At 45.7% G+C, this 27069-nt stretch overlaps 1 gene segment (V, D, J or C); it reads right to left on the bottom strand.

The window, feature by feature from the left end:
• Positions 1–23105: 23105 nt before the first annotated feature.
• Positions 23106–23841, bottom strand: LOC149992552 (immunoglobulin heavy variable 4-30-4-like). The segment is given in 3 exon segments: positions 23106–23177; positions 23397–23710; positions 23796–23841. Coding segments are annotated over 3 exon segments (432 nt in total).
• Between the last annotated feature and the right edge of the window lie 3228 nt (positions 23842–27069).

Below are 27069 nucleotides of genomic sequence, written 5' to 3' on the forward strand. Positions count from 1 at the left end.
CATGGATGGAGAAATTAAGCAAGCCTGGAGTCAACACTTCCAGAATTCTTATCTATTTATTTTTAGAGAGAGGGAGAAAAACATCAATGTGTGGCTGTCTTTCACACACTTCCCAATGGGGAACTGGCTGGCAACCCAGGCATGTGCCCTTGTTGGGTATTGCATCAGCAACACTTTGGCTTGCAGGCTGGTACATAATCCACTGAGCCACAAAGGCCAGGGCAGAATTCTTGTTCTTTATGTTGTGATTTTTCTTCTCATGTAGCAAGACAAGTTTTCTTATGTCACTTTCCTCAGCAATAACCTCACATAGTAATGCAGTCATTAATATAAAAAAAAAGAGTTGATTTGGAAATTAATTCTTCTAGAATGTGGATGGACCTGGTGGGTATTATGCTGAATGAAATAAGTCAGACAGAGTAACACAAATACCATATAATCTCTCTGTATGTGGAATCTAAAGAACAAAATAAAGAAACAAGCAGAATAGAAACAGACTCATAGAACTAGAGAACCAACCAGAGGTTTATAGTTGGGATGAAATTTTGGAGCCTGAGGGAAAAAGGGAAAAGGGGTAAGAAGTACAAATTGGCAGTTACTGATTAAGTGCAGGATGTGAAGCACAGCACAGGGAATAAAGTCAGTGATATTGTAACAGCTTGTGGGGAGCCAGGTAGGTACTGGGCATATGGTGTCATTACATCACAAAGTGTATAAATGTCCAACCACTAAGCTGTAGGCTAGAAGCTCACATAAAAGAATATACAAAATGTCACGTGGAATTGAATGAAAAGAGAATTACCCCAAATTCCAGGGAGGTTAAGTTTAGGGTGTGGAACAGAGTGTGACAAGAAGAAGACATGACTGAATACCAGGACTGTGCTCACATGTATTATATGTTTACTGAGAAAATTACAAAGATCCTGTAGGTTTATTAGAGATCCCCATTGAGAACCCCAACCTTGTATTACACACCTGTGGTTCATACTTCAGTAACTAACTGGGGGTTCTTACCAGGACTTACTATAATACGTAATCTGATTTGCTGAAGGGCCTTTCCTGTTTCTCTTAGAGATTTCAACTATGTGAGTGACAAGTGCTCCATGTCCCCTTGGTGTTATGATTGTTGTTAGCCTGGACGTCCACCAAGCTGTCATGGGTCACTCAGTCTCTCTGTGGTGCTGTGACTATAATGTCAAGCCAAGGACCATGATCAATGGGACTCTTTCTCCTCCGGCGTGTGATTCATATGCTTCTTGTGCCTAATGTCCATCCTGCACATTCCCTGCTGCTGGCCGGCTGTATGGGGCTGTGCTGCACTGTAGGGTCCAGCAGTCTCCGGTTACATTTAACTGACATCAGTCAGAAGGTTTAATAATTCACTGGAATTATGCGGAAGAGAGTCTGAAAGAGCCTTTTGCCTTTTGTCCACATGAGAATCTTGTTTTTCTTCACATCAGACTTTTCTAACTCAGATTCATAGGTGACTGCAGAATCAGGGACCATGGCAGCGTCTCCGAGGAAAACTGTTACAGGAAGAGGAAAAGAGACAGGAAACCAGCCCACACCCCCAACTGCACCTGCTCCTGGGATGGTCCTTGTGCTCAGAGACCCTGAGCGCCCCCTGGTGGTCGCAGCCCCTCCTGCAGGGAGGTTTGTGTCTGGGCCCAGGCTGACTCCCCGTCACTGTGTCTCTCGCGCAGTAATACACGGCCGTGTCCTCGGCTCTCAGGCTGCTCAGCTCCATGTAGGCTGTGCTCGTGGACTTGTCTGCGGTCATGGTGACTCGGCCCTGGAACTTCTGTGCATAGTATGTGCTACCAGTGTTGGGGTGAACTCTTCCCATCCACTCAAGCCCTTGTCCTGGGGCCTGTCGCACCCAGAAGCCTTGCAGGAGACCTTCACCGAGGCCCCAGGCCTCCTCACCTCAGCCCCGGGCTGCAGCAGCTGCACCTCGGAGTGGACACCTGTGGAGAAGAGACAGGAGTGGGTGGAAATCCCCCTTGACTGTCCCTGGTCCCCTCCTCAACCCGGGGACTGGGGAGTCTCCTGTAGCCACTGCCACCAGGAGGAGGGCTCTCCAGCTCCAGTCCATGCTGAGGGGCTGTGCCGTCAGGACCTCTGTAGGGGAGGGTGTGGCTGTGGGTGATGCTCTCAGGGCACAGACAGACCCACATTCTATCTAGTCTACCTCTTCTCATTTGCATATTCATAAGGCAAAGTTTATCATAGCTGAATATTGAACTCCACCTGAGAGAAGGTAGAGGACACAGGGACCCTGCTCAGTGGGAGACTCAGGGTCCAAGTCCTAATCTGTGTTATCTGATATGTGTCCCCCTGCCAGATCCCTAAGCTCTGTGAAGACATAGCTCCTCCCACTGGGGAACGAGCTGCCACAGGACACGTTCCTCATTGAAATTCCACCTTTGAGTGACACACAGACAACCTGGACCATACGTAAATGTCTTATAGCTGGGCCAGTTTGTCTCCAAACTCCTGCATCTATTGAGCTAGTAAAATCATCCCTCTCCAAACACTTTAGAATTCAGGTATAAAGAAAGCACAGAAATACTCCCATTGTTTATGGTTCATGTCTTATCAAGATGTAAATGCTCTGATAAAAGAGAATATTTTCAATCACTGCCTTTCCAACCCTTATTTTAAATGTTTTGATGGAAGGAGAAAGACCCAGGCTCTCAGGTGCGGATACAGTAAGAGCAGACACCTAAAAGTAGGTCTGGCTGGTCACAGTCCCTGTGGTGCACTGACTGGGACCTTTTGCACTTTGAACCCTGGAGTCCTGAGTGCCCCCTGCAATTCAACCCTTTTGTTTTTCTACAGGAAGTTTTATGTCTGAGCTCACTCAGACTCTTTCTGAGTCTCTCACATAGTAATACTTGGAGGTGTTTGTCTGCAAGCTGGCAACATTTGTGAATGATCCGTTTAGACAGAGGATTTTTCTTTCACAGATGAAGCATAATGTGTCATATAACTAGATTCATTCTGATAAGACCTACCTTCTCTGGTGTTTTCTTTTCTTTCTTTCTTCTTCTTCTTCTTCTTCTTCTTCTTCTTCTTCTTCTTCTTCTTCTTCTTCTTCTTCTTCTTCTTCTTCTTTTTCTTCTTTTTTTTAGCATGTCGTCGGCAGCCGTCCGTCTCGAGAGACGATGGTGTAGCTTCTTAAGAGTCTATCTGCACCGCCGAGAATGGTTGTGCAGTCCGACTCGGGAGTGACACGGTATCTGTCTCCTCCCGTGTTGAATCGACATCTTGTGATGATGCTGAAGCTACAGAGCCTGGGCAGGGTGATATGGAGGGTCTGCTGTTGCCCATGCAGCAGACCCCCCCTCTCTTCGCAGCTGAAGGATCCAAGGGAAAGACGGAGTCAATACAGCTTGGCTTCAGGTGCGCCGCAGGAGTTGCCGGTGTTGACTACAACGTCAAACCGCCTTAGGGACTCCGGCTCCGGATTTTCTGTCGGGGTTTACTCCCTTAGCCTTTCCCCTGAAGAGGTATGCCGCAAGGCAGCGGAGGTTTTTTGGAGTCAGAGTTTTCCTTCTCTGATTTAGCATGTAACATGCAGTTAATATAATATCAGTGAGTGTAAATCTAGCATATTTACAAGAGAATATCAGAAACACTGAGGGGCAGGAGCAGCTGGAAGTTCACAGCCCAGACCTGGACACATCCCTGCCTAAGATAAGGCTGTGTGAGGTCCAAGAATGATTCTGACCCAGTCACACCACCACACCCAGGACCTTCCTGTCAGCATAACAGTGGGATGCACCTGGACAAGCAGGAGCAGAAAGATGCTCTGGAGGGAGGACAGAAGCTTCTGACCCCATGCCAAGGAGGGAACACAATCAGGAAGTCACTGGGAGAACTAAAATCTTTGGAGCCAGTGGCAGAAACCAAATTCCACAGTGGTCTCTATGACAACCAGAAGCTCCAGAAAAGGCCCTGAGAGATTTACAGAGACAGAAAATAGAGAGCTTGTGTCCTAGGTGAGTTAATTAATTATGATCACAAAGTACTGACATACTACAAAGCACTACAGGACACCTGTAGGTACTGACCTTTCTATCAGGTCTGGGTGAACCAGGAACTATGGGAATGACAAAGATGAGGACCAGAGTCCTAATGGACATACTTTCAAATGACATTCCCATGGAACTCAGTAGTGGGACTGACAAACACCAAATTCTTAAAAACCTGATTACTTGTTAGAAGCTAATAGGAAAGAGTAGGCAGCCTACAGGTCATAAAAGTAAGTGCAGGTGAGAGATGGGAACTAAAAGGAAGAAGCAAATGGAGAAAATGACAACAGTACCGACTGAGAATTGAACAAAACTATCAGCAGGCTCACAAGCAGACCCTTAGTCATCAGGAACTCCCGATAAGAGGTCCAGTAGGAAATCACCTCCCCCCTGACAGGACGGCTGCTGTCAAAGGACACAGAATGGAAGTGAAACAGATCAACGCTGGTGACCGCGTGGGGAAAGGTAGCCCTCACCCACTCTGGATGGGAAGGAAATAAGGATGAAATTATATCTTCTATTTTTTATTTCTGTACTTTTGCCTTCTTATGGTACATTTCTCATATAGTATATTTTACATGAAATGTTTCTTTTACAATTATAAAAAGCCAAAATATTTTTTAAATTTTGTCATAATTAAATTAGAGACTTATAAAAACAAAAGTGCTTTTTATAATCATTGACAGAGTTAATAGGAACTTGTGTTCCAGTTTTCCTCTCAGTAATTAGTTGTAATCAGAACCCATTTACTTTCACTAAAAAGATATGAAGTGCTTGAACATCTAATACAGAATCACGTCAGTAAGTGCTTAATTAATACTTATTGTATGTCTGGGACTTTTAAAGAAATGCCTCATTCCGGCCCATAAACTACTTGTTAGCTCCCTTTAGCCCTAAACTAACTCAGGAGGTGTCGGCAATAACTGTCCCCTTTGCGGTCAGGCTCCTCTAGCCTCTTCTCAACCATGTCATGGCCTCGGGCTTCAGTGTCTATTTTTGTTGAACCTACATTGCCCACTTTTAGCAAGAATTCTGTTTAGAGAGAATCCACCCCCCCCCCATGATATCCGATCACCCTGGTCTGCGTTTACCAAGAATCCTGTCAAGTTGCTTCCACAAGAACCCCCTCCTCAGGAAGTCTTCTCTTAGTAATTTTCATCCGCTGACATCCATGACCTTCTTCTTGCTTGCAAATCCCTCTTTGCCCAAGGTATTCAATATAAAGCCTAATTCTATACTAAGTCCTCTTTCCCCTGATTGCAATTGTTCTTGATTAAAGTCTGCCACATGGAGTCCTGACTTGTGTGGCTCAGTGGTTGTGTGCTGACCTGCGAACCAAAGGGTCACCAGTTCAATTGCCAGTCAGGGGATATGCCTGGGTTGGCAGCACGTGAGAGGCAACCACTCACTGATATTTCTCTCCATCTCTTCCTCCCTCCCTTCCCTTATCATTAAAAATAAATAAAGTATTTCTAAAAAATCTGCCACATGGAAAACAGCAGGTTGGTTTTTACAAAAAATAAAAAATAAAATTTGAAATACTGGTTGATTGAGTTGTGCTGCTACTAGGTTTTCATCCAAATAATAAAAACAACTACTTGGAAAAGGTATTTGCACTGCTCTGTTCTTTGCCGCATTATTCACTGTAGTCAATTAATAAAAACCAGCTCAGTGTCCATCAATGCGACAATGGATAAATATGTGCTATGTCCTCACAGCAGATTGTTAGTCTTAAAACACGGGAACTCCTGTCCTCAACCTCAGCATTGCTGAAAGTAGGTGACACTATGCTCTGGGAAATAAACCCATAATGGGAAAGCAAATGTATGATTCCACTCACGCTACAAATTTAAATTAGATTTCACTTCCAGCAGCATATGGAGGCACTTGAGGCCTGGGTGTGGTGAGAGGCAAAGGCAGGAGATGGGGAATCTTGGAGTGTCAGCTGCTCTGGAGTCCTGCACCTGCAGGAGAACCACAGACGGAGGTACCTGGAGGAGACAGCTGCTGTCAGGACCACATCAGACCTGGTCGTGGACGCTGTGCATTCACAGGGGCCTGGGGGTGTTTGCTTCTGTGTGTGGAGCCGTCCATCCCTCAGGGCCCTGCTGACAATGAGGGGACAGTCAGCCTGCATGGAGTGCAGCTTCCCACCTGGGAATGAAAGAAAGGGACATAAAGCCCAGGTAACCATTGACATCCATTGATTACAGAGTGAAAAAAAAAATTCAGATATTTTTCCTTTTCTGGGGCTGGTAGATAAATTTTTTATAAAACTAGTCATCCATGGTGATTTGGTCTTATTTTCACGATTAGCATCTATAGCTCTATGGACTTGTGATGTAGTTCTGATCAGGAATGCAAGAGACAGGTTCATCCCTGGTTCATCAGAAGTGAATTTCAGAAGCTTCTTCTCCCTCCTTCATTTGGTTTCATGTCTTCACATGATCTTGGGAATGCTGTCCCCTCATCCACACGAGATGGGTATGACCTGGGCATGAAGTCACACGCTGTGTGGATCAGTGTGAAGAATTGGGAAGAGATCCTCCCAGATACAAGGATGGTGAAATTAAGCAAGCCTGAAGCTGACACTTCCAGAATTCTTGTTAATGTTGTGATTTTTCTCCTTGTGTGGCAGGTATAGTTGTCTTATGTCACTTTCCTTAGTAATAACCTCACATAATAATCTAATCATTAATATAAAAAAGAATTGATTGGAAATTAATTCATCTAAAATGTGGATGGACCTGGAGGGTATTAGGCTGAATGAAATAAGTCAGACAGACTAACAAAAATACCATGTAATCTCTCTCACATGTGGGATCTAAAGAACAACATAAAGAAACTAACAAAATAGAAACAGACTCATAAACCTGGAGAAGAAACCAGAATTTTACATGTAGGAGAGGAGTTGAGAGCCTGAGTGAAAAATAAAGAAATCAAGAAGAACAAATTTGCAGTAAATGATTGAACACAGTGTATAAAGAATAGCACAGGGAATAAAGTCAATAATACTGTAATAACTATCTGTGGTGCCAGGTGGGAACAAGAAATATTAGGCCATCACATCACAAATTGTATAAGTGCCTGACCACCCTGCTGTATGGTAGAAGCTGATATAAAACAATACATAGAATGTCAACTGTAATTGAAAAAAATGGGAATTAACCTATATTCTAAGGAGGCTAAAGATAGGATGTGGGGCAGAGTGTAACAGGTGGGAGACATCGCTGAATTCCAGGACTGTGCTAACATGTGTTATGTTTACTGGAAAATTCTAGCATCCTGAAGATTTATTAGAGAACCCCACCTCACATTATTCGCCTGTTGTTCATACCTAAGTAACTAACTGGGGGTTGCTAACCAGGACTTAGTATAACAATGGGACTTGTTGAATGGCCTATCCTGTTCCTCCCAGAGATGTCAACTATGTGAATGATAAATGCTCCATGTCCCCCTGCTGTGTATGATTGTCATCAGCCTGGACCTCTACACCATTCTGTCATGGGTTCCTCTGACTCTGTGTGGTGTCACCTACACTTGGTGCTGTATGATGCATAGTCAATGACCATCACCACTGGAGGTCTTTTTCCTCTGGTGTGTAGTTCATATGTCTCTGGTGCCATCTGTCCAGCATACATGGTCCTGCTCTTGGCCAGCTGTATGGGGCTTGGCTGCACTGTAGGGTCTGGCTGAGTCCCTGGTTAGATTTAGCTGCCATGGGTCAGATAGTTTGATGATTCATTGGAATTGGGCACAAGAGAGTCTGAAAGAGACTCTGACATTTGTCGAAGAGAATGTTTTCTTTCTTTACAACATACTTTTCGAACTAAGAGGCTTCAGAGGTGATGAGACATCAGGAATCAAGACAGGTTCCCTGAGGACAGCTGTTTCAAGAAGAGGAAGCCAGCTCAAACCTCCAACTACACTTGCTCCAAGGATAGTCCTTGTGTTCAGGGATGATGAACAGCCCCTCCTGCAGGGAGGTTTGTGTCTGGGCCCAGGCTGACTCCCCCTCACTGTGTCTCGCACAGTAATACACGGCCGTGTCCTCGGCTCTCAGGCTGCTCAGCTCCATGTAGGCTGTGCTCGTGGACTTGTCTGCGGTCATGGTGACTCTGCCCTCGAACTTCTGTGCGTAGCTTGTGTCACTATCTTCAGGGTCAATCCTCCCCATCCACTCAAGCCCTTGTCCTGGGGCCTGTCGTACCCAGTGCATGCTGTAGTCTGTGAAGGTGTATCCAGACGCCTTGCAGGAGACCTTCACCTCAGCCCCAGGCTGCAGCAGCTGCACTCGGAGTGGACACCTGTGGGGAGGAGGCAGGAGTGGGTGGAAATCCCCCTTGACATCCCTGGTCCCCTCCTCAACCCGGGGACTGGGGAGCCCCTTACCTGTAACCACTGCCACCAGGAAGAGGGCTCTCCAGCTCCAGTCCATGGTGAGGGGCTGTGCTGTCAGGACCTCTGTAGGGGAGGGTGTGGCTGTGGGTGATGCTCTCAGGGCACAGACAGACCCACATTTAACCTAGTCTACCTCTTCTCATTTGCATATTCATGAGACAGAGTCTTTCATAACTGAAGACTTGAACTCACCTGAGAAAAGATAGAGGGCACAGGGACCCTGCTCAAAGGACTTAGGGAGTCAAGCCCTAATCAGCGTTGTAGGGTCTGTGCCGCCTGGAAGGTCCCTGAGTTCTGTGATGACATAGCTCCTCACACGAGGAAGGAGTCCCCACAGGACATGCTCCTCATTGTGGGCCCCCTTCTGAGTGACACACAGACCACCTGGACTAGTTCTGGGCTTTAGTACCTGAAGGTCTTATTCCTGGGATCAGGGTGTGTCCAGAATGCAGGACTGAATTAATTGAAAATGGCATCTGCCATCCCTGTCTCCAGCTTCTCAACATTCAGATATAAAGAAGCCCTAGCAATACCCCCATTGACTGTGCTTCTCTTATCTTATTGCATTTGATAAATGCTCTGATGGAATAGGATATTTACAGTCTCCTTAAGTCCAACACTTATTTTAGGTGTTTGTTTGTTTGTTTGTTTTTTAATGAAAAGAGGAATACACAGGCCCTGAGAGGAAATCCCTTTCTACATCCCCCTCCACTTGCTCCTGGGGAAGCAGCCCTAATATCATAGGCCCCGCATACCTCTTGTTGCCCAGCACAGGCCCTGCAGTGGTGGGTCCTGTCTGGCCTCAGAGGGCATTGACCTCTCAGTACAGATGAAAGGCTGCACCCTGACTTCAGGAGGACCTCATGTGTTTAGACATCTTAGGACACAGAGAACTGGCCTCTACACCCCAGTGAGTCTTCAGGGAGGCCCTTCCCTGGAGCTGCCAGATGCACTGACTCAGCTGACACTCCTGAGTCCAAAAGATCTCGGAGGCTTTGGGGGACTCTGATGTCCTCAGGTTCCTGTGCTTGCAGGTCGCATCTGTGTATCCCCGCATGTGGCCCTAATGTCACTGCACTTCTGTTGCTCAATAAAACACACACACACACACACACACACACACACACACTGTGATGGTTTCATGGTAATGACGCCAGGTCTCCCCTCTCCCCTGTCCCCAGCACATGGGCAGCATCCCCACTCTCACCTGAACCGAGTGAGTGACTTTGTGTAACTGTCGTCACCATCCACACCCAGAAATTCTCACTTCCCCAAATTGACTCTGTGCCCATTGAGTAAGAACTCCCCACTTCCTGCTCCCACCCCAGCCACCCCTTTCTGTGCTCTGTCTCCATGCCCTGACTGCTCCGTCTCTCACAGACATGGAAGCACAGCCTCTGAGAATCTGAGAGTGACATGTTTCCCTGGGCATTGTGTCTCCAAGGCTCATATCTGTGTTCTTGCATCTGTCCACTTTCTCGTCTTTTTAAGGGGGATGATACTTTGAGATGAGGAAGGAGCACGTCTTGCTATTGTGTTTCCTGTTTCATCTCTTATTTGCACAAGATGCAGTTGCTTGTAAATAAATGTTTTTGCTGTTTTCCTGATCAGGAAGAAGAGGGCTTGGCCCAGAGAAGGTGGACAACAGACTCAGGTGAAAGAAGTCAACACGTGATCACATGACACTGACTGGAAGCACCTGTGAGCAGAGGCTGTGCTGAGGTAGGACACACAGTAACAGTTTCCATAGTGTGTCTGTCGTCCTCTGTCACAGGCTCCCATCTGTCCTGGAAGCAGCAGGGTGAGGGGAAAGGGGAGGTGGAGACACAGCCTGTGTGACAGGACAGGGCTGATGTGGCCCTGGGTCTGACAGGAACCTGGTCCACCTATGGGTCACACCTGTCTCATCCTGGAGTTCCTGGGACAGGGACTGACACCCCAGCCCTGCTCTGTGGCTCTGAGGAAATAAGAAATTGTGACAGAAAGGAGGGTCAGGGAAATCATGGAGTGGGGGTGACGTGATGGTCACAGAAGAATCTCAAAGTTAGTGTCAGTCTGAGGATGCAGGCCTGAAATGCAGGAGGAGCCCATGTGGCATGGGTGCTGGAGGCTGGACCAAAGCTCATGTGGACACTCCAGTTCCAAGGCCATCAGACAAGATGGTCATATTGGTCCCCTGTAGACCTTCATCCGTCAGGCAGGGCCCCACACATTAGGGAGGGTCATCTGCCTCACCCAGTCCACTGATTTTAATCACCCTCACAGAGACCCACAAATAATGTGGGGCATCTAAATTAACTGGATCCCTAAATTAACTGTCACATGACCCACACATCTCACACTCTCAACACAATGAGACGGCCTTCACCCCACATCTTTCTTAACAGCGTCTTAACTAGGAGCTTTATCTGCTTAATGAGGAGTCAGGGGAAATGGCTGATTAAGCTCACGAGGAGACCTTAGCGTGTGTGTTAACAACAAAGCCTGCAGTAAACTCCAGGGTAGTCCCTGGGTTCACACCTTACAGCTCATGGAGCAAATGTGACTCCATACCTCTGGGAACAGCTTTATGCAGGGCACCTAACTCAGGACTCTGAGGTTCTCCAGGAGCTGCAAACCTTGGAAGGAGGCAGCTGAATCATGACCTTTGATACAATGAGAAAATTTTCACAGGAGAGACTATGACTCAAGATGTCCCACCGAGACCCCTGTCTAATCCCTTGTCTGTTCTCATCTGCTTGCTCATAATCCAGGATTGCTCTGCACCCCAACTCAAGACTATCTCCCTCTCCCTTATTATTGCAATTATTAAGTGGACTCAGCAGTCTGACCCAGGCTCTGATGTTGGATGTCTGGAAGCTTTTGAGCCTCACCCTCCTGTGTCCACATCTGCCCTCATCTGGACACACTGATAAGAAAGCCTGGGTGATCGCTCCTTTACCTCTGGTGGGACACTCAATCACAGAACTCTGTCCAACACAGAGCCCTCACTGGCCCTCATTCTCTGACCACAACAAATGCTGAACCAGGCTTCTGGCCCAGCTCTTAGAAGCCTTTTCACCCCAATGGAGAGGCCTGAACAGCCTTCCTGAGGCCTCGGTAATGTCAGAAATGAGCTCCATCTGATACCTTGGTTTGTGGGCATCATCAGACTCAACCTCTGAAGCTACTTTGGGTGCACAGAAGCCACAACATCTGTGCTGTGTGCAGGGCACTGGGACAATGACCACCACCACCGGTTCTTTCTTTTCCTTCAGGACTGACCTCTGCTCTGCTAACTGATGGCAGGGGGGCCCTGGGAGCTGCCATTTACTGCTGAGGTGCCTGTCCTGTTGGTGTCTTGATCCTGATGCAGGAGCAAATGTCAGATGAAGAGGAAACCCCAGACTAGCAAAGGAACTGAGTGCTAGATGCCACTTGCACCTGATCCTGGGGTGGATGATCCTATCTCTGGGTACAGAACGCCCCCTGGTGTTCGTAATGCCCCTGCAATCCAGCCTCCTGTCACTGGCAGGAAGGTTTGTGTCTGGGCTCCGGCTGACTCCCCCTCACTGTGTCTCTCGCACAGTAATACACGGCCGTGTCCTCGGTGGTCACGGAGCTCAGCTGCAGGGAGAACTGGTTCTTGGATGTGTCTCTGGAGATGGAGGTGCGGCTCTTGAGGGACGGGCTGTAGTATGTGTTTCCATTATAACATATGCGCCCGATCCACTCCAGCCCCTTCCCTGGCGGCTGGCGGATCCATTCCCAGCAGTAACCACTGGTTGTGATGGAGAATCCAGAGACAGCGCAGGTGAGGGAGAGGGTCTGCGAGGGCTTCACCAGTCCTGGACCCGACTCCTGCAGCTGCACCTGGGACAGGACACCTGGGGACAAAGGGCATCAGTCCATATCAGTCATGTGCCGTCACCACAATCCCATAGACCCATGTCTGACATCTGAGACACTCACCCTGGGTGGCTGTCACCAGGCACAGGAGGAGACCCAGCAGTGTCATCTTCTTCTAGAGCACAGCTCTGCCTTCCCCAGAGAACTGAGCCCCGTGTGAGGAGAGAGCTGGGAGCCCCCACAGCCCAGGGGAGGATTTACCCAGGAGCTGGCAGAGAAATTTGCATGTGGGGCAGCCTTTCCCCTATAAGAGGAGAGCGAATGAGGTCTGGCTCTCTAGTCATTCTGGTGCCTCTGGGAACATTTCTATCTTTGAAATCACTCACCATGTAAATCAGGGATGGGGGATCTTCTGGTTTATCAGAAAAATTGGAATTATTTCAAAGAATGGTTTCACCTTTCTGAACATTAGAGGAAATAGTGGACTAGAAGAGTCTCTGTCAGTTTTAAATACTCATGCACCTTTCACACAGATTTAAACACTTTACTAGCATTTTCTCAGGCAGTGTCTTAATCACAAAACTCCAGTATATTTACAAGCTCCTAATTTTTACATCATTATTTAATATACAAATAAGGTTTATTTTAGTGTATAAAATAAAATATAAAGCACTGCCATAGTTAATATAGTATTTTCTACATTTATTCCATCATTTTTATCTGAGTAATTACTTCCCAATCCCAGGCAGGTATGACATTCTTAATTCTTGATGCTGGAAATTTTGTAATTGTGTCTATTTTTCCCTCTGTAATCTCTTTTGTTATTACATAAGCCCAGGGCACATTGCTGTAACTTCAAAATAGTTACATCAGATGTAATCCTGTTTGCACATAGGAAAAATATGAAAATTAGAAGAGTACATATTAGTCTCTACAATCAGAATCTGTCCATGACAGCTTCCATTGTCCATGTTCATTGGTTACAGCAGTCATAGGGACCAGACAGGCTCTGGTTCCAGGACTTGAGTGCTGCTGGGACATTTACCACAAATCTGGGAGTCACAGTGGAGCTGTGTAAGGCTAGGATGTTCAATTCTTTTGAGCCACCTGACAGAAATATGTCTAATTTTCATGAACATATTTTTACTAAAAATATTGGTGAAAGTCTCTTCCACTGAGGAATACAAGAAAGTATAGGGCATGAGACAGATTATGTTTATATTTGTCTTTTCATTCCCTTAATGAAATCCTTGTTGGGACAAATGAATTAATTTTAGCTAAGTATGATTTATAAATATTTTCTCAAGTGTGTCCTGTGTTGGGTGTTAATATAAATACCCAGACATTGGTCAGCCTCCATTCCCCATGTAGATTGGTTGCAGCAGCCATAGGGACTGGAACAGGGTCTCGTACCAGGAGTGGATGCTGCCAGAAAAATTACCCACAAATCTGGGAGTGACTTTGAAACTGGGTAAGGGGAGGATGCTGGACCTATTTTGAGTCTCATGCCAGAAATATTCCTGACTTTCATGAACAGAGTGTTAGTAGATATATTGGTTTAAATGTACTTCTAGGAAGTACAGGGCACGATAGAGGCAAATTATATCATCTTATAGATACCTAAATAGTTATGGACAGGGGTTATTTAAAATTAGAAATGTTAAAGATTTCTGCAGGTAGAGGTCAAGGGAAATAAGGCACTCGACATTGCCAGTGGGTAAAAAAGGGGTCCTTGTTACGCACACTCACATTTTCACAACATCTCTGTTACATTTGGTACAATTTCACAAGTGCAGGGGATTAGGCATCGGAGGAGCCCTGGTGATGGTGTGTCTGTATGAGGAGCCATAGTTTCTTTGCATCAAGACCCTCATCTCAGTTCATGATCATCATTATCACCATCACCATCAGCACTGTCATTATCATCATGCTAATCATCATTTCATCATCATAACATTTGTCACCATCATCATCGTTCTCTTTCTCATCCTCATCATTACCGTCATCATTATCAGTTCATTACTTATTAAAATCCTTATTTTCTCTATACATGGTGGTTGTCAACACACCATGACCCTTTATTGAAAATAATCCAGGTGCCTCCTCATTAGATGACATAGGGGAATTGAAAAAACCAAAGTCCAACCTATAAGTAGATCCAAGGCCTTCTAAAAAGCTGAAGACCTTGGAGAAAGCAACGTTTCCATCCATTACATTGGACCAAGATCCCTATCCAATTCCATCATCATCACCAACATCACAGCCACTATCATCATTTCATTACATGCAGTCATTCCTCTCATTTTCTATGGAAGTGGTGATTGTCCTCATATAATTACTGTTTATCTCTCTTTTTGTAGATTTTTTATAATCATTAGGTGGAATAAGTAGTCAGGCTCAACATAATTTTATGTTCAACTGCTGCCAAATAAAAGCTCCTTCCATCCTCTTCTCCATCTGCCCCCCACACAAAATCTAATTAGAAAGGCTGGGTCTCCTCTTTACATGTCACTGGGAGACTGAAACCATACAAGTCCCTGTAAGTAGAATTCCCCTTGCTCACCACCTCCTTCCTTGGTTCTGTCGAAGCGTATCTGACTGGCTGAAGAACATTTCCTGTTCCTCCCAGATATTTCAACTATGTGTGTGATAAAGGCTCCATGTCCCCTTGGTGTGCATGCTTGTTGTCAGCCTGGACATCCACACCAAGCCGTCATGGGTCTCACAGCCTCTGGGTGGTGTCACTTATGCTTGGTTCAGTGAGCATGATGTGATGTATGTGACTGTCACTACTGGGGGTCTTTGTCTCCTGGCATTGGGTTTATTTGCCTCTGGAGCCCACTGTCCAGCATGCACCTGTCCAGGTGCTGGCAGCTTAGGCACTGAGTTGTGTGGAGCTGGGGTCCACTGTTGTGTCCAGCAGAGCCACCGGTTTGTTTTAGCTGACAACATAGTTCTAATGAGGAATGAAAGAGACAAGTTCATCCCTTTTTAACCAGAAGTAAATTTCAGAAGCTTTTTCTCCTCCCTCTTTCATTTATTTACATGTCTGCACATGAACCTCAGGAATGATGTCACCTCGTCCACATGAGATGGGGGTCACTTAGGTATGAAGTCACAGGTTGCATGGATCAGTGTGCAGAACTGGGAGGAAATTCCCTCAGGTACATGGATGGTGAAATTAAGCAGGCCTGGAGCTGACACTTCCAGAATTCTTGTTCTTTATCTCCTCCTATGGCAAGTTCAAGTTGTCTTATGTCACTTTCCTCAGAAATAGCCTCACATAGTAATATAGTCATTAATATAAAAAAGAACTTATCTGAAAATTAGCCCACCAGTTTTGCTCAGCTAAGAAAAATTGTATTTTACCATCTGGGACAAATTGGATGGACCTAGAAGGTGTTATGCTGAATGAAATAAGTCAGACAGAGTAAAACACATACCATATGATCTCACTTATATGTGGAATCTAAAGAACAAAATAAAGTAACAGGCAGAAAAGAAACAGAATCAAAAACCCAGAGAACGGACAAGAGGTTTACAGGTGGGAGCAGAGTTTGGAACCAGGGTGAAAAAGGTAAAGGGATTAAGAAGCACTAATTGGAAGTAACTGATTAAACACAGGATGTAAAGCACAGCACAGGGAATAAAGTCAATAATGATGTAACAGCTTGTGTAGTGCCAGGCGGGTACTGGAAATATTGGGCCATTACATCACAAATTGTAAAAATCTTAGACCACTCTGATGTAGGCTAGAAGCTCATATAAAGTAATATAAGGAATGGAAACTGGAATTCAAAAAAATAAAAATTAGCACAAATTCCAAGGAGGCCGAGGTTAGGGTGTGGGGCAGAGTGTGACAGACAGGAGTGATGGCTAATTCCAGGACTGTGCTGATGCATATTATGTTTATTGAAAAAATTCACAAGACCCTGTATGTTTTTAGAGAATCCCACTGAGAACCCTGACCTTGTATTATTCACCTGTGGTTCATGCTTCAGTAACAAACTGAGCTGTTACCAAAACTTACTATAATAATCTGATTTCCTGAAGGGCCTTTCCTGTTCCTCCTGGAGATTTCAACTCTATGAGTCATAAATGCATTTGGGACATGCATTTGTCATCAACCTGGACACCCACCTCAAGCTGTGTGAGTCCCTCTGCCTCTATGTGGTGTCACCTACTCTTGGTGCTGTGAGCACAATGCCAAATTCATGACCTTCACCACCTGAGGTTCTTGTTCTCTGGCATTTGGTCCTTATGCCTTTCTTGTCCACTGTCCAGCATGCGCGTGTCCTGCTTCTGGCCCGCTTGAACACTGAGCTGTGTGGGGCTGGGTTCCGCTGTTGGGTCCAGTGGTGCTTAAGCTGATGTGTGTCAGAACATTTGATGATTCATTGAAATTGGGCACAAGAGGATCTGAAAGAGACTCTGCCTCTTGTGCACAGAGAAGGTTTGTCTTTCTTTACAACAGACTTTCTAACCCAGAGACTTCAGAGGTGAGCACAGAATCAGGAACTCAGACAGATTTTCTGAGAGAAACTATTATGGGAAGAGGAAACCTCGCAGGAGACCAGCCCAAACCTCCACCTGCACCTCCATCTGGGATGGTCCATGTGTTCAGGAACCCGGAGCGCCCCCTGGTGGTCGCAGCCCCTCCTGCAGGGCGGTTTGTGTCTGGGCTCGGGCTGACTCCCCCTCACTGCGTCTCTCATGCAGTAATATACAGCCATGTTTTCGTTCTCAGGCTGTACATTCGCAGGTACAGTATGTTCTCGGCGCTTTCTCTGAAGATGTTAAATTGGCCCTTCTCAGAGCTGGCGAAGTATGTGCTGCCACCACTCCAAGTGATGAATGAAACCCACTCTAGTCCTTTCCTGGACCCTGGCGAACCCAGGACATGTTACTGTCATCAAACATGAATCCAGATGCTGCACAAGAGAGTCCGAGAGACCACCCAGGATGCACCAAGCCTCCTCCAGACTCCATCAGCTGCACCTCACACTGGACACCTGCAAACACAAGGATGTCAGGTCAGGAAACTGTCACTCATCCCCTTTGTCTCTCAATCATATCCACTCACATACATACTCAGTGTCCTCATTCTCTATAAATTACATCTTAAATTAGCAACAAGGAAAACCCAGCTGAGCCCAAACTCCATGGTGAGTGGTCTGTGTTCTGTCCTGACCAGGGACCAGGAAAACCTGGGCTCCTGTCCCAAAGCTGTGGGGTCTGAAATGGACTGCTTTTTATTAGCAGTGTGACCCTGTTTCCATATCCCCCTCTGCATAGGGAGCTCTGGGGTTGGAGACCTGAAGAGAGGGCCATGCCTCAGTGCAGATGTGAATGTCCTGGGGTGGCTGGTCCTGATCACATTTCAGTAACTAAACACAGAATCTAGAGCAGGCCTGGGTCATGTCAAGACGCCACATTTGTAACACTGAGACCAGCATCTGGGCCTGGCCATAAACTCCAGCCCCCTACACTGGCCCGCACTGCTTCCCAGAATCTGATCCAGGGCAGAGTGGGACATTCACTGTGAGGTCATAGGACATCTTTGCTGTAACAAGGGCATGAATGGGTGTCTGTACCTAGTGTTACCTGTACTGCAGGGCTCTATACACTGTGAACTCAGTCTTTACTACAGTGGTGAAGGCTGTGCATCACTTGTGACGTGGTCTTCGATCCGCTAATGTGAGCCAGGTTCACCCAGAACTGTCACAGACAACCTCTGCTAAAGTCTGTGTTGGGCTCAGAACCATGATCATGGATCCACTCAGGCCCTGTTCTGTTCTCACTGTTATCAAGGTCCTGAGACAATTTCAGACCCTGATGTAAATGGAATTACAGTGAGTGTCCGGTCAGGTGTAACTCTCACTGCTGCAGCTGGCCCTGTGCTCAGATTTGGCATCCATCATTGTCCCTTCCCATGCACACTCTGGATCCCCATAAGACTATCCCACATGATGGGGAGTAGGTTGCTGTGTGTGGTTTTTGTTGGGAAAACCCAGACCCAGGGCACACGGGGGCTGCGGGCCTTGGTTACCTGACTTCAGTAAGGCATTTGAATGACGCAAGTTTTCTTCCTTCTCTTGAAGGCAATTAGAAAAAGGAATAGATTCTCCTCTGGCCAGACTGACCCCTCTCTGTACTTGATGGGAGGTGCAACCTTGTCTGCAAAGGGAAACAAAGTGAAAGGTCACCACTGGCACAGAAGCTTTGTTCTACAGCTGGTGCAGAGCTGTGTGGGCTGCCATGGATAAGGCAGCAGTCACGGTCTCAACAAATGTGCCAACCTTAGATGAACACATTTCTGAGGAGCAGGATCTCTAATTCATTTCAGGTTATGACTGCTGAGATTAAAATAAACATTCTGCAAGTCGTCTCCACGGCCATGTTGGGGGAATCATCTTCCTTAGCACCCCGAGCCAGACCACGTGCTGTTGCACCCTGTTCACTGTAATGTCGCTGTGTTAGGGGCATGGAGAGCATCCTCGGGGAAGAGCGTCTACACCATGGACTTAGTTAGGCCTTATAGTGTCTTCCGGGAGATACAGCCATGAGTCAGCTGGTCCAATACATGAAAGACAAAGTCCAGAAACTGGGAATCTGCCCTCCACATTTCTATTATCCTGTCTGCTCCCAGAATATCTAAGTGACTCAGGACGACTCTGCCCCATGCTCTTGTTCTCATTGTGCAGCTCTTACCCCTCTATGACCAGCCTGGCTCATGGCTTGGGCCACGATTCCTGAGACCACAAGGAGCGGTTCCCCACAGTTCACTGGCCCCAGAAGACCTCATATCAGGGAATCAGACATCAGCATCTTGGAACCTTCTTGTAACAGAAGCGGTCCAATAGCAAAACTATAGCCATGTGTAAATAAGGTCAATTTTGGTAAGGAGAAAATTATACCTCTCCATGGTGGGCTGGGCCTGAGTTTATTGACACACCTGGCAATGACTGGTGGGCAGCCCACAGGATGAGGCCACAGTGACAAATGGGTGTGGTGTCTATTCTGTGTCAGCTCAGGTGTCCCAAGGGACCTTCCACACCCCAGTCCCAGGGATGCCCTGATATGAACAGAGTTGGCCCCAGAAACAAAGGAGATGTATTGGAAAGACCACTTCAGATCCCTGAACTCTGCTATCCCCTGACGTTTGACCTAGCAGAACAATTTTCCTTTTCTTAGGGCTGTGGGCTCTCTCTAATATTAATACAAGTGAATTGGACTTCACAATGTTAATTACTTAAGAATATCATCAATATTGGCTAAAAAAGTTCGTGTGTCTTTTTCTGTAAGATGGCTCTAACAGTCTTTAGTTGACTTTGAAACAATTTTTTAGATTATATTATAATAGCTGTCATATCAGCATGCATTTTAAAAGCTTATCAAAATTGTTGAATTTTTGTGTGACTTTTAATTTTGATGATGGGAGAAAATAAGCAACATTTTCAGCATACTATGCCTTATTATTTCAAGAAGGTAAAATGCAGCTGAAAAACACACAAAAAATTTGTGCAGTGTATGGAGAAGATGCTGTGAGGGAACAAATATTGCAGAAGTGGTTTCTGAAATTTCATCATGGGGATTTCTTTTGGGATGATGCTCCAGGTTTGGGGAGACCAATTGAAGTTGATAGTAATCAAATTGAGACATTCATTGAGAACAATCAATGTTATTGCACATGGGAGACAGCTGATATACTCAAAATATCCAAAGAAAGGTCTGAAATCATTTGTATCAGTTTGGTTATGTTAATCATTTTGATATTTAGGTTCCACATAAGTTAAGCAAAAACCAAAAAAAGTCAAAACAAAAACCTACTTGACCATATTTCCACATGTGATTCTCTACTTTAATGTAACAAAGTGCTCCATTTTTAAAACAAACTGTGACAGACAATTAACAATGGATACTTTACAATAATGTGGAATGGAGGACGTTGTGAGGCAAATGAAATCTAGTCTCTGGTCTTCCTCCAAAGATGGCGATGTTGTGTATATGGTGGGATTAGAAGGGAGCCTCTATTATGAGATCATTAGAAAAAACCAAACAATTACTTTCTACAAGTACTGTTTCAAATTAGACCAACTGAAAGCAGTACTTGATGAAATGCACCCAGAATAAGTCAATATAAAGCACACAGGATAATGCAAGTCTTTCTGTTTATTTGATGACCAGGCAAAAACTGAAAAACTGTTCCAGCTTGGCTAGGAAATTCTGATTCATTGGCCATATTCACCAGATATTGTACCTTCACATTTACATTTATTTCTGTGTTTTAAAAATTCTATTAATGAAAAAAATTTTTCAATTCCTTGAAAAAGTGCAAAAGGCAGCTGGAACAGTTCTTAGCTCAAAAAGATAAAAAATTTGGGAAGGTGGAATGATGAATTTATCTGAAATATGGCACAAGGTAGTGGAACAAAAAAGTGAGTATGTTGCTCAATTAATTTATTGGCAAAAACATTTTTAAAATGTCTTTTATTTTTACTTAACAAACCAAACAAGCCCCAGCTGGTGTGGCTCAGTGGATTAGATGCTGGTCTGCAAACAAGAGGTCACCGGTTCAGTTACCATGTGGAACATGTCCCTGGGTTGCAATCCAGGTCCCCAGTGGGGGTATGTCACAGGAGGCCAATTGATGTTTCTCTCCCTCTCTTCCACCCCCCCTTCCCATCTCCCTAAAATTAAATAAATAAAAATCTTTTAAAAAATCTGAAGGAACTACTTGGTGAACCCAATAGCTTAAGTTTCTAGAAAATATGACATTAAATACAGCCAAAATGGAGGACCTGTGAAACAGGCATGATAAAGAACAGTGCCTTGAGAAAGCTAACAGAAGACATTAATTCAAGAAGTTGAAAGTGGTCCGTGAGGACGGAAGCTGTGAGGAGGCTGCACATGGCAAAGATGGAACCAGCTCTGGGTCACCTGAGATTTGCCCTGTTACGGTAGATCCTGAATGGAAGCAGCAACTGGACTGACACTGTTAGAGTCTGAGTGGATTTATCAAAACACAGAATCCTCCTTTCAAATGTGTACTAAGAGTTATAATCATTTCAAACACACGTTCCCTGACTTTACCCAGTTGATAAATGCAGCTCTTAGCTCATGATATTTGCTATTTATCAATGTTCCCATAAAAGTATTCCAGATATGGATGCATCACTCAATTGTCTCATAGGTCTATTCCCTACTATGTAGCTTCCAGACATTGACTATATAACTGGGCTGTGGTCACTGGGGACATTGGTGACATAGGGAGTGGCCAGACCACCTGGCCTCTTCATAGACTGTCTTCTGCTGAGGTGATTTATGGGCTTGACCATCATGGTGTCCTGCAGCCAGTCAGACCACCCAGTCTCCTCTGAACTAAGGTGTATGACTTGTTAGAAGTGCCCTGGTGTCAGCAGCTTACTGGACTCACCCATGACACAGACATGACCTGCACCAGGGTCTAGGGCACATGCCATTGTGACTGATAGCATAACAACCCTTATGGGGGATTTAATGACAGCAGACACTCATATTATACATTCAAATTGCATAGTTGATGAAGGCTTAGTGTCATTTAACTCAATATTAATTTGCAAAAGAGAAGATACAAAGTAACATAAGCAAGACATAGTTACAGACACCTGCCCAAATGATGCAGCCATGTGGAAAGCAGCATGGTATTTCTCCCAAATCATGAAAACATAAGCCCCCGTGTCCGTCAACCCAGTGTCCAGTGCTCTCTTCCAATAGACTACAACCGGGTATGGAAAAGAGAGTCCCCTCGTCATTGCTGCTTTGCCCACTATGGTCAAGGCATGGGATCCCTCTGAATTCCCATGAAGGGATGAGTAAATGAAGGGTGTTATAGACTCACAATGTAAACTTACTGCTCAGCCTTAAAACAGAAGGAATCCTGTCATGAACCACAACGTGGATGACACTGCAGGACACTGGTCCATGTGCACTGAGCCATCAGAAAGGACCAACACTTGTGAGCCCATGGAGGTGAGGTCTCTGGTCAGCACAGCTCACGGACACAGGTGACTGCAGTGCACGAGGAGGAACTTGGGAAGTGGGTGTTCCCTGGTTGGAAGTTTCCATCGTGAGCTGGAGTCCACTCAGACTCTCAGATCCTCCAGAAGCTGCAAACCTTGGAAGGAGGCAGCTGAATCATGACCTTTGCCACCATGAGGAAAATTTCAGGTAGGGGAGACTATGACTCAAGATGTCCCACCAAGACCTCTGTCTAATCCCTGGTCTGTTCTCATCTTCTTGCTCATAACCTCAGATTGCTGTGCATCCCAATGCAAGATTATCTCTCTTTCCCTTATTATTGCAATTGTTAGGTGGGCTCAGCAGACTGAACCTGGGCTTTCATGCTGGGCTTCTGGGAGCTTTCGAGCCTCACCCTCCTGTGTCCACATCTGCCCTCATCTGGACACGCTGATAAGAAGGCCTGGATGATCACTCCTTTACCCCGGCTGGTACACTCAGTCCACCCAAGTCCCTGACAAATATGAGAACCCTCACGGGCCCTCACCCTCTGACCAAAACAAACCCTGAGCCAGGATCTTGGTCCAGCTCTCCATATCCACTTCAATTCTGGTGAAGAGGATGAGCCTACACACTTGAGACCTTGATCAGTTCAGAACTGAGCTACACCAGATACCTTGGTCTGTGGGCATCATCGGACTCAATATCTGAAACTACTTTGGGTGGGAGCCTCTCTGGGTTTTCACAGAGGCATCAGCATCTGGTGCTGTGTGCAGGGCCCTGAGACAATGACCACCACCACCGGTTCTTTCTTCTCCATAAGGTTTGACCTCTGCTCTGCTAGCTGATGGCAGGTGAGTCCTGGGAGCTGCCATTTGCTGCTGACATGTCTGTCCTGTTTCCCCCTTGATCCTGATGCAGGAGAAGATGCAGGAGCAAGTGTCAGATGAAGAGGAAACCCCAGACTAGCAAAGGAACTGAGGGCTTACCCTCCACCTGCACCTGATCCTGGGGTGGAAACTCTGATCTCTGGTTCCAGAGTGCCCTCTGCTGTCTGTGTAGCCACTATAGTCCAGCCACCTGTCAGCTGCAGGGAGGTTTGTGTCTGGGCTCAGGCTGACTCCCCCTCACTGTGTCTCCTGCACAGTAATACACAGCCGTGTCCTCGGTGGTCACGGAGCTCAGCTGCAGGGAGAACTGGTTCTTGGATGTGTCTCTGGAGATGGAGGTGCGGCTCTTGAGGGACGGGCTGTAGTAAGTGCTTCCATCATAACATATGTACCCGATCCACTCGAGCCCCTTCCCTGGCGGCTGGCGGATCCATCCCCAGCAGTAACCACTGGTTGTGATGGAGAATCCAGAGACAGTGCAGGTGAGGGAGAGGGTCTGCGAGGGCTTCACCAGTCCTGGACCTGACTCCTGCAGCTGCACCTGGGACAGGACACCTGGGGACAAAGGGCATCAGTCCCTGTCAGTCATGTGCAGTCACCACCATCCCATAGACCCGTGTCTGACATCTGAGACACTCACCCTGGGGGGCTGTCACCAGGAACAGGAGGAGACCCAGCAGTGTCATCTTCTTCTAGAGAACAGCTCTGCCTTCCCCAGAGAGCTCAGCCCCGTGTGAAGAGAGAGCTGGGAGTCCCCATAGCCGAAGGGAGGATTTACCCCAGAGCTGGGAGATAAATTTGCATGTGGGGCAGTCTTTCCCCTATAAAAACAGAGGGACTGAGGTCTGGCTCCCTGGTCATTCTTGGACCTCTCTGGGGGGACATCTCTTCTTATAAACTCACCCACCATATAAGTCAGAGATACTGGATCACCTGGTTTATGAAATACCTAGCAATTAGATCAAAGGATGTCCTCATATTTCCTAGTATAAGAAGAAATGGTAGTCACCCTGGCTGGTGTGGCTCAGTGGATGAGTGCAGGCTGGTGAACCAAAAGCTCCCCAGTTTGATTCTCAGTCAGGGCTCACACTTTATTTATGGGCCATGTCCCTAGTTGGGGGTGTGCAGGAGGCAAACAATCCATGTTATCTCACTCATGTTGTTTTTTTCTCTCCCTCTTTTTCTGCTTACTTTACCATATCTGTAAAATTAAATAAATAAAATATTTTTAAGAAGAAAAAATGGTAGTATAGATGAGTTGGTGATACTTTTAAATTCCCATGAATCTTTCAAATAGATTTAAAAGAGATTAACACTTGTTCAGACAGTTTCTGTAAAAACACCTAAAGATGTCTACAATTACCAAATTTTCAGCATTGTATATTTATGTGCAAATAATATCTACCATGGTGTAAAAATTTTAAAACATAAAGCGAGTCAATTTCAACCTCATGATTTCATTATTTATGGCATTACTTTTATCTGAGTAACTTCACCTCAAGTACAGGCTAGGAAGTGTCATGATTTTAAAAAAATTTTTGGAAGATTTTGATTGTGGCTACAGCTCCCTGTGCAGAGTTCCTAAACCAATTATGCCTGCGTACCACTGAGAATCTTTCATATGTTGAAATGATTATGGCAGCAGATTAACTGACCTGTTTTTCAGTATAGCACTAAATGTTGGGGTTCAGCGGGAGGGAAATGAAGAGAATTGCTCACAGGAAAGGGAACTTCTGCCCAGACAGAAAACCCCCACTCTCAGCCTCCCTGTGTCCTGTTTCTGGGGATGCTCACTGTGGTCAGAGGGTGCTGGGTTCTCCCACAGGACATATAAGCTTCTTAATGTATAATTCACTCATTCTTCCATCAGACATAATGAAATATTATCTGTCTCAGCTTGTCTTTTAGCTCCATTAATATAATTTGTGTTGGCTTGGTTGGACATATATTTTTTACTTTAATGAATATGAAATCACCACCATTTTAATGGGTTCCTTATTGAACTTTTTTACAAAATATCCTGAGAAATTGATCAGCCTCCATTGGTGTTGATTGATTGGTGTCAGCAGCCACAGGGACTAGAACAGGCTGTGGTACCAGGAGTGGATGCTGCTGCAAAATTACCTAGAAATCTGGGAGTGACTTTGGAATTGACTAAGGGAGGGATACTGGACTTAGTTCAGGTTTCATGAACAGAGTGTTACTAGATATATGGGTTTAGAAACTCTTCTAGAAAGAAAATGATATGAATAAGGCAGATTATATGAGCTTAGAAAACACCTAAATATTTATGGACAGGAGTGTCCCTGGATTTCACACGTTCAGGGAGAGAAAACAGACTGAGATGTGAGAAGATGGTTTTCTGTCACTGGGACTCAGGGACACTGAGAAGCTGAGGTTCCTGGAGCTGATGGGGAGGCTGTGTGTTTACAACAACCAAAGGGACTATTTTCAGAGGGTATCTCTGAACACACAGTAGAGAAACACCTTAAAGAAGATAATAGAATATCATAATTTGTGAAGTAAATGTGGATCATAATACCTATGATCAGTGAGTTTGGCTGTGGGGTTGTCTGAACTATGCTTGGTAGCTGTGACTTCTATATGGCAGAGGGACATTGTCATGTTTGATTAATTTAGAGATCTTGGGATCCAAGGATTATCCAGGGTAGTCTGTGTAGGTCCTAGTATGAAAAGTGTCTCTATTGGAAGGAAGCAGATGGAGATGAGACTCCAAGTGAAGAAGTAAGGAATGACCACTGATGTCAGGTGACCTGTTTCTGGCTTTGGAGGATGAAGAGGTTAAGAGACAAGGATCTGAAAAGACACACAAACAGACCCCCTGTATGAGACTGTACAGGCTGCTATAACGGTGTGGCAGGGCCTGGGAAGCTGATAAACAACAAATGCTTATGTACCTCTGACCTGAAGCCTGAAAGTCCACAGTCCCGGTGTCAGTGTAACAGAATAAAACTTTATACTACTCTGAGTTAATATGAAATGGAGTCGCAGTAAGATGGAATACCCAGCTGATGAAAATGCACTTACAAACTGACAGCTTTTTGTTGTGAGCATATTGCAAGCCCTGAGAAGTTCCAGTCCTGCTTATAGAAGAACATCCTTGGCCACAATTTTACACGATGCAGATCCCCCAGCTGCAGGAACATGGCTGCCATGGACCAGCTCCAGAATGCTGACATTCAAGATCCGTATCGGGACCAGTGAGGACACTGCCTGCATGTCCACAGCTCTCCCCGTGATCTCTTTGCTCTCCTTGTCCCTCTCCCTCCTCATAAACCCTCCTTCCTGCAGTGAGACATTTAAGGGCAGGTTTGTGATGAGAGTCCTCATCTTCCAGGATGTTGACACCTATAATAAAACCACTTTCCTTTTCATTAGCACCTGTGTCTCAAGTATTGGCTTTCAAAGCAGGGGCAGCATGACCTGCTTTTGGATCCAGTTTTTGTCAAACCAGATAAGACAATGTGGACCTTGGTAAGGCCCAGTTGGCCCATCCTGAGTTCCCTGCTGCTTTTGGCAGGCTGGCCCGATGGCAGGGCTTGCAGTAATTTCCCTACAACTGCCCAGAGTTCTTTTATCTTGGGAACACTTCCTGCTCTCCCTCTCAAGGTATCAGCTGCCTAAAACCTTGTTGATGAAATGAAACGAGTCTCTGGGGAGTTGAAGGACTCCAAGCTGGATAAGGTCCCTGCTGTGCACAACCATTACCCCCAGCCCCACTACTGGTGTTTCTTGAACCATCTTGGATGCCACAGGAATCAGTAGGTGCCGCACGGCGGTAGGCGCAGCTCAGTGACTAAGAAAAATCCCAGTTCCCTGGTGGGGGTTTGGTGTTGTGGTTAATGGATTTCTTCGTTTTGCGTATTTGTTCTCTTTGAAAGTTCTCACATCAT

This window comes from Furipterus horrens, unplaced genomic scaffold (assembly GCF_987537825.1).
Source record: "Furipterus horrens unplaced genomic scaffold, mFurHor1.1.pri manual_scaffold_15, whole genome shotgun sequence".
NCBI lineage: Eukaryota > Metazoa > Chordata > Mammalia > Chiroptera > Furipteridae > Furipterus > Furipterus horrens.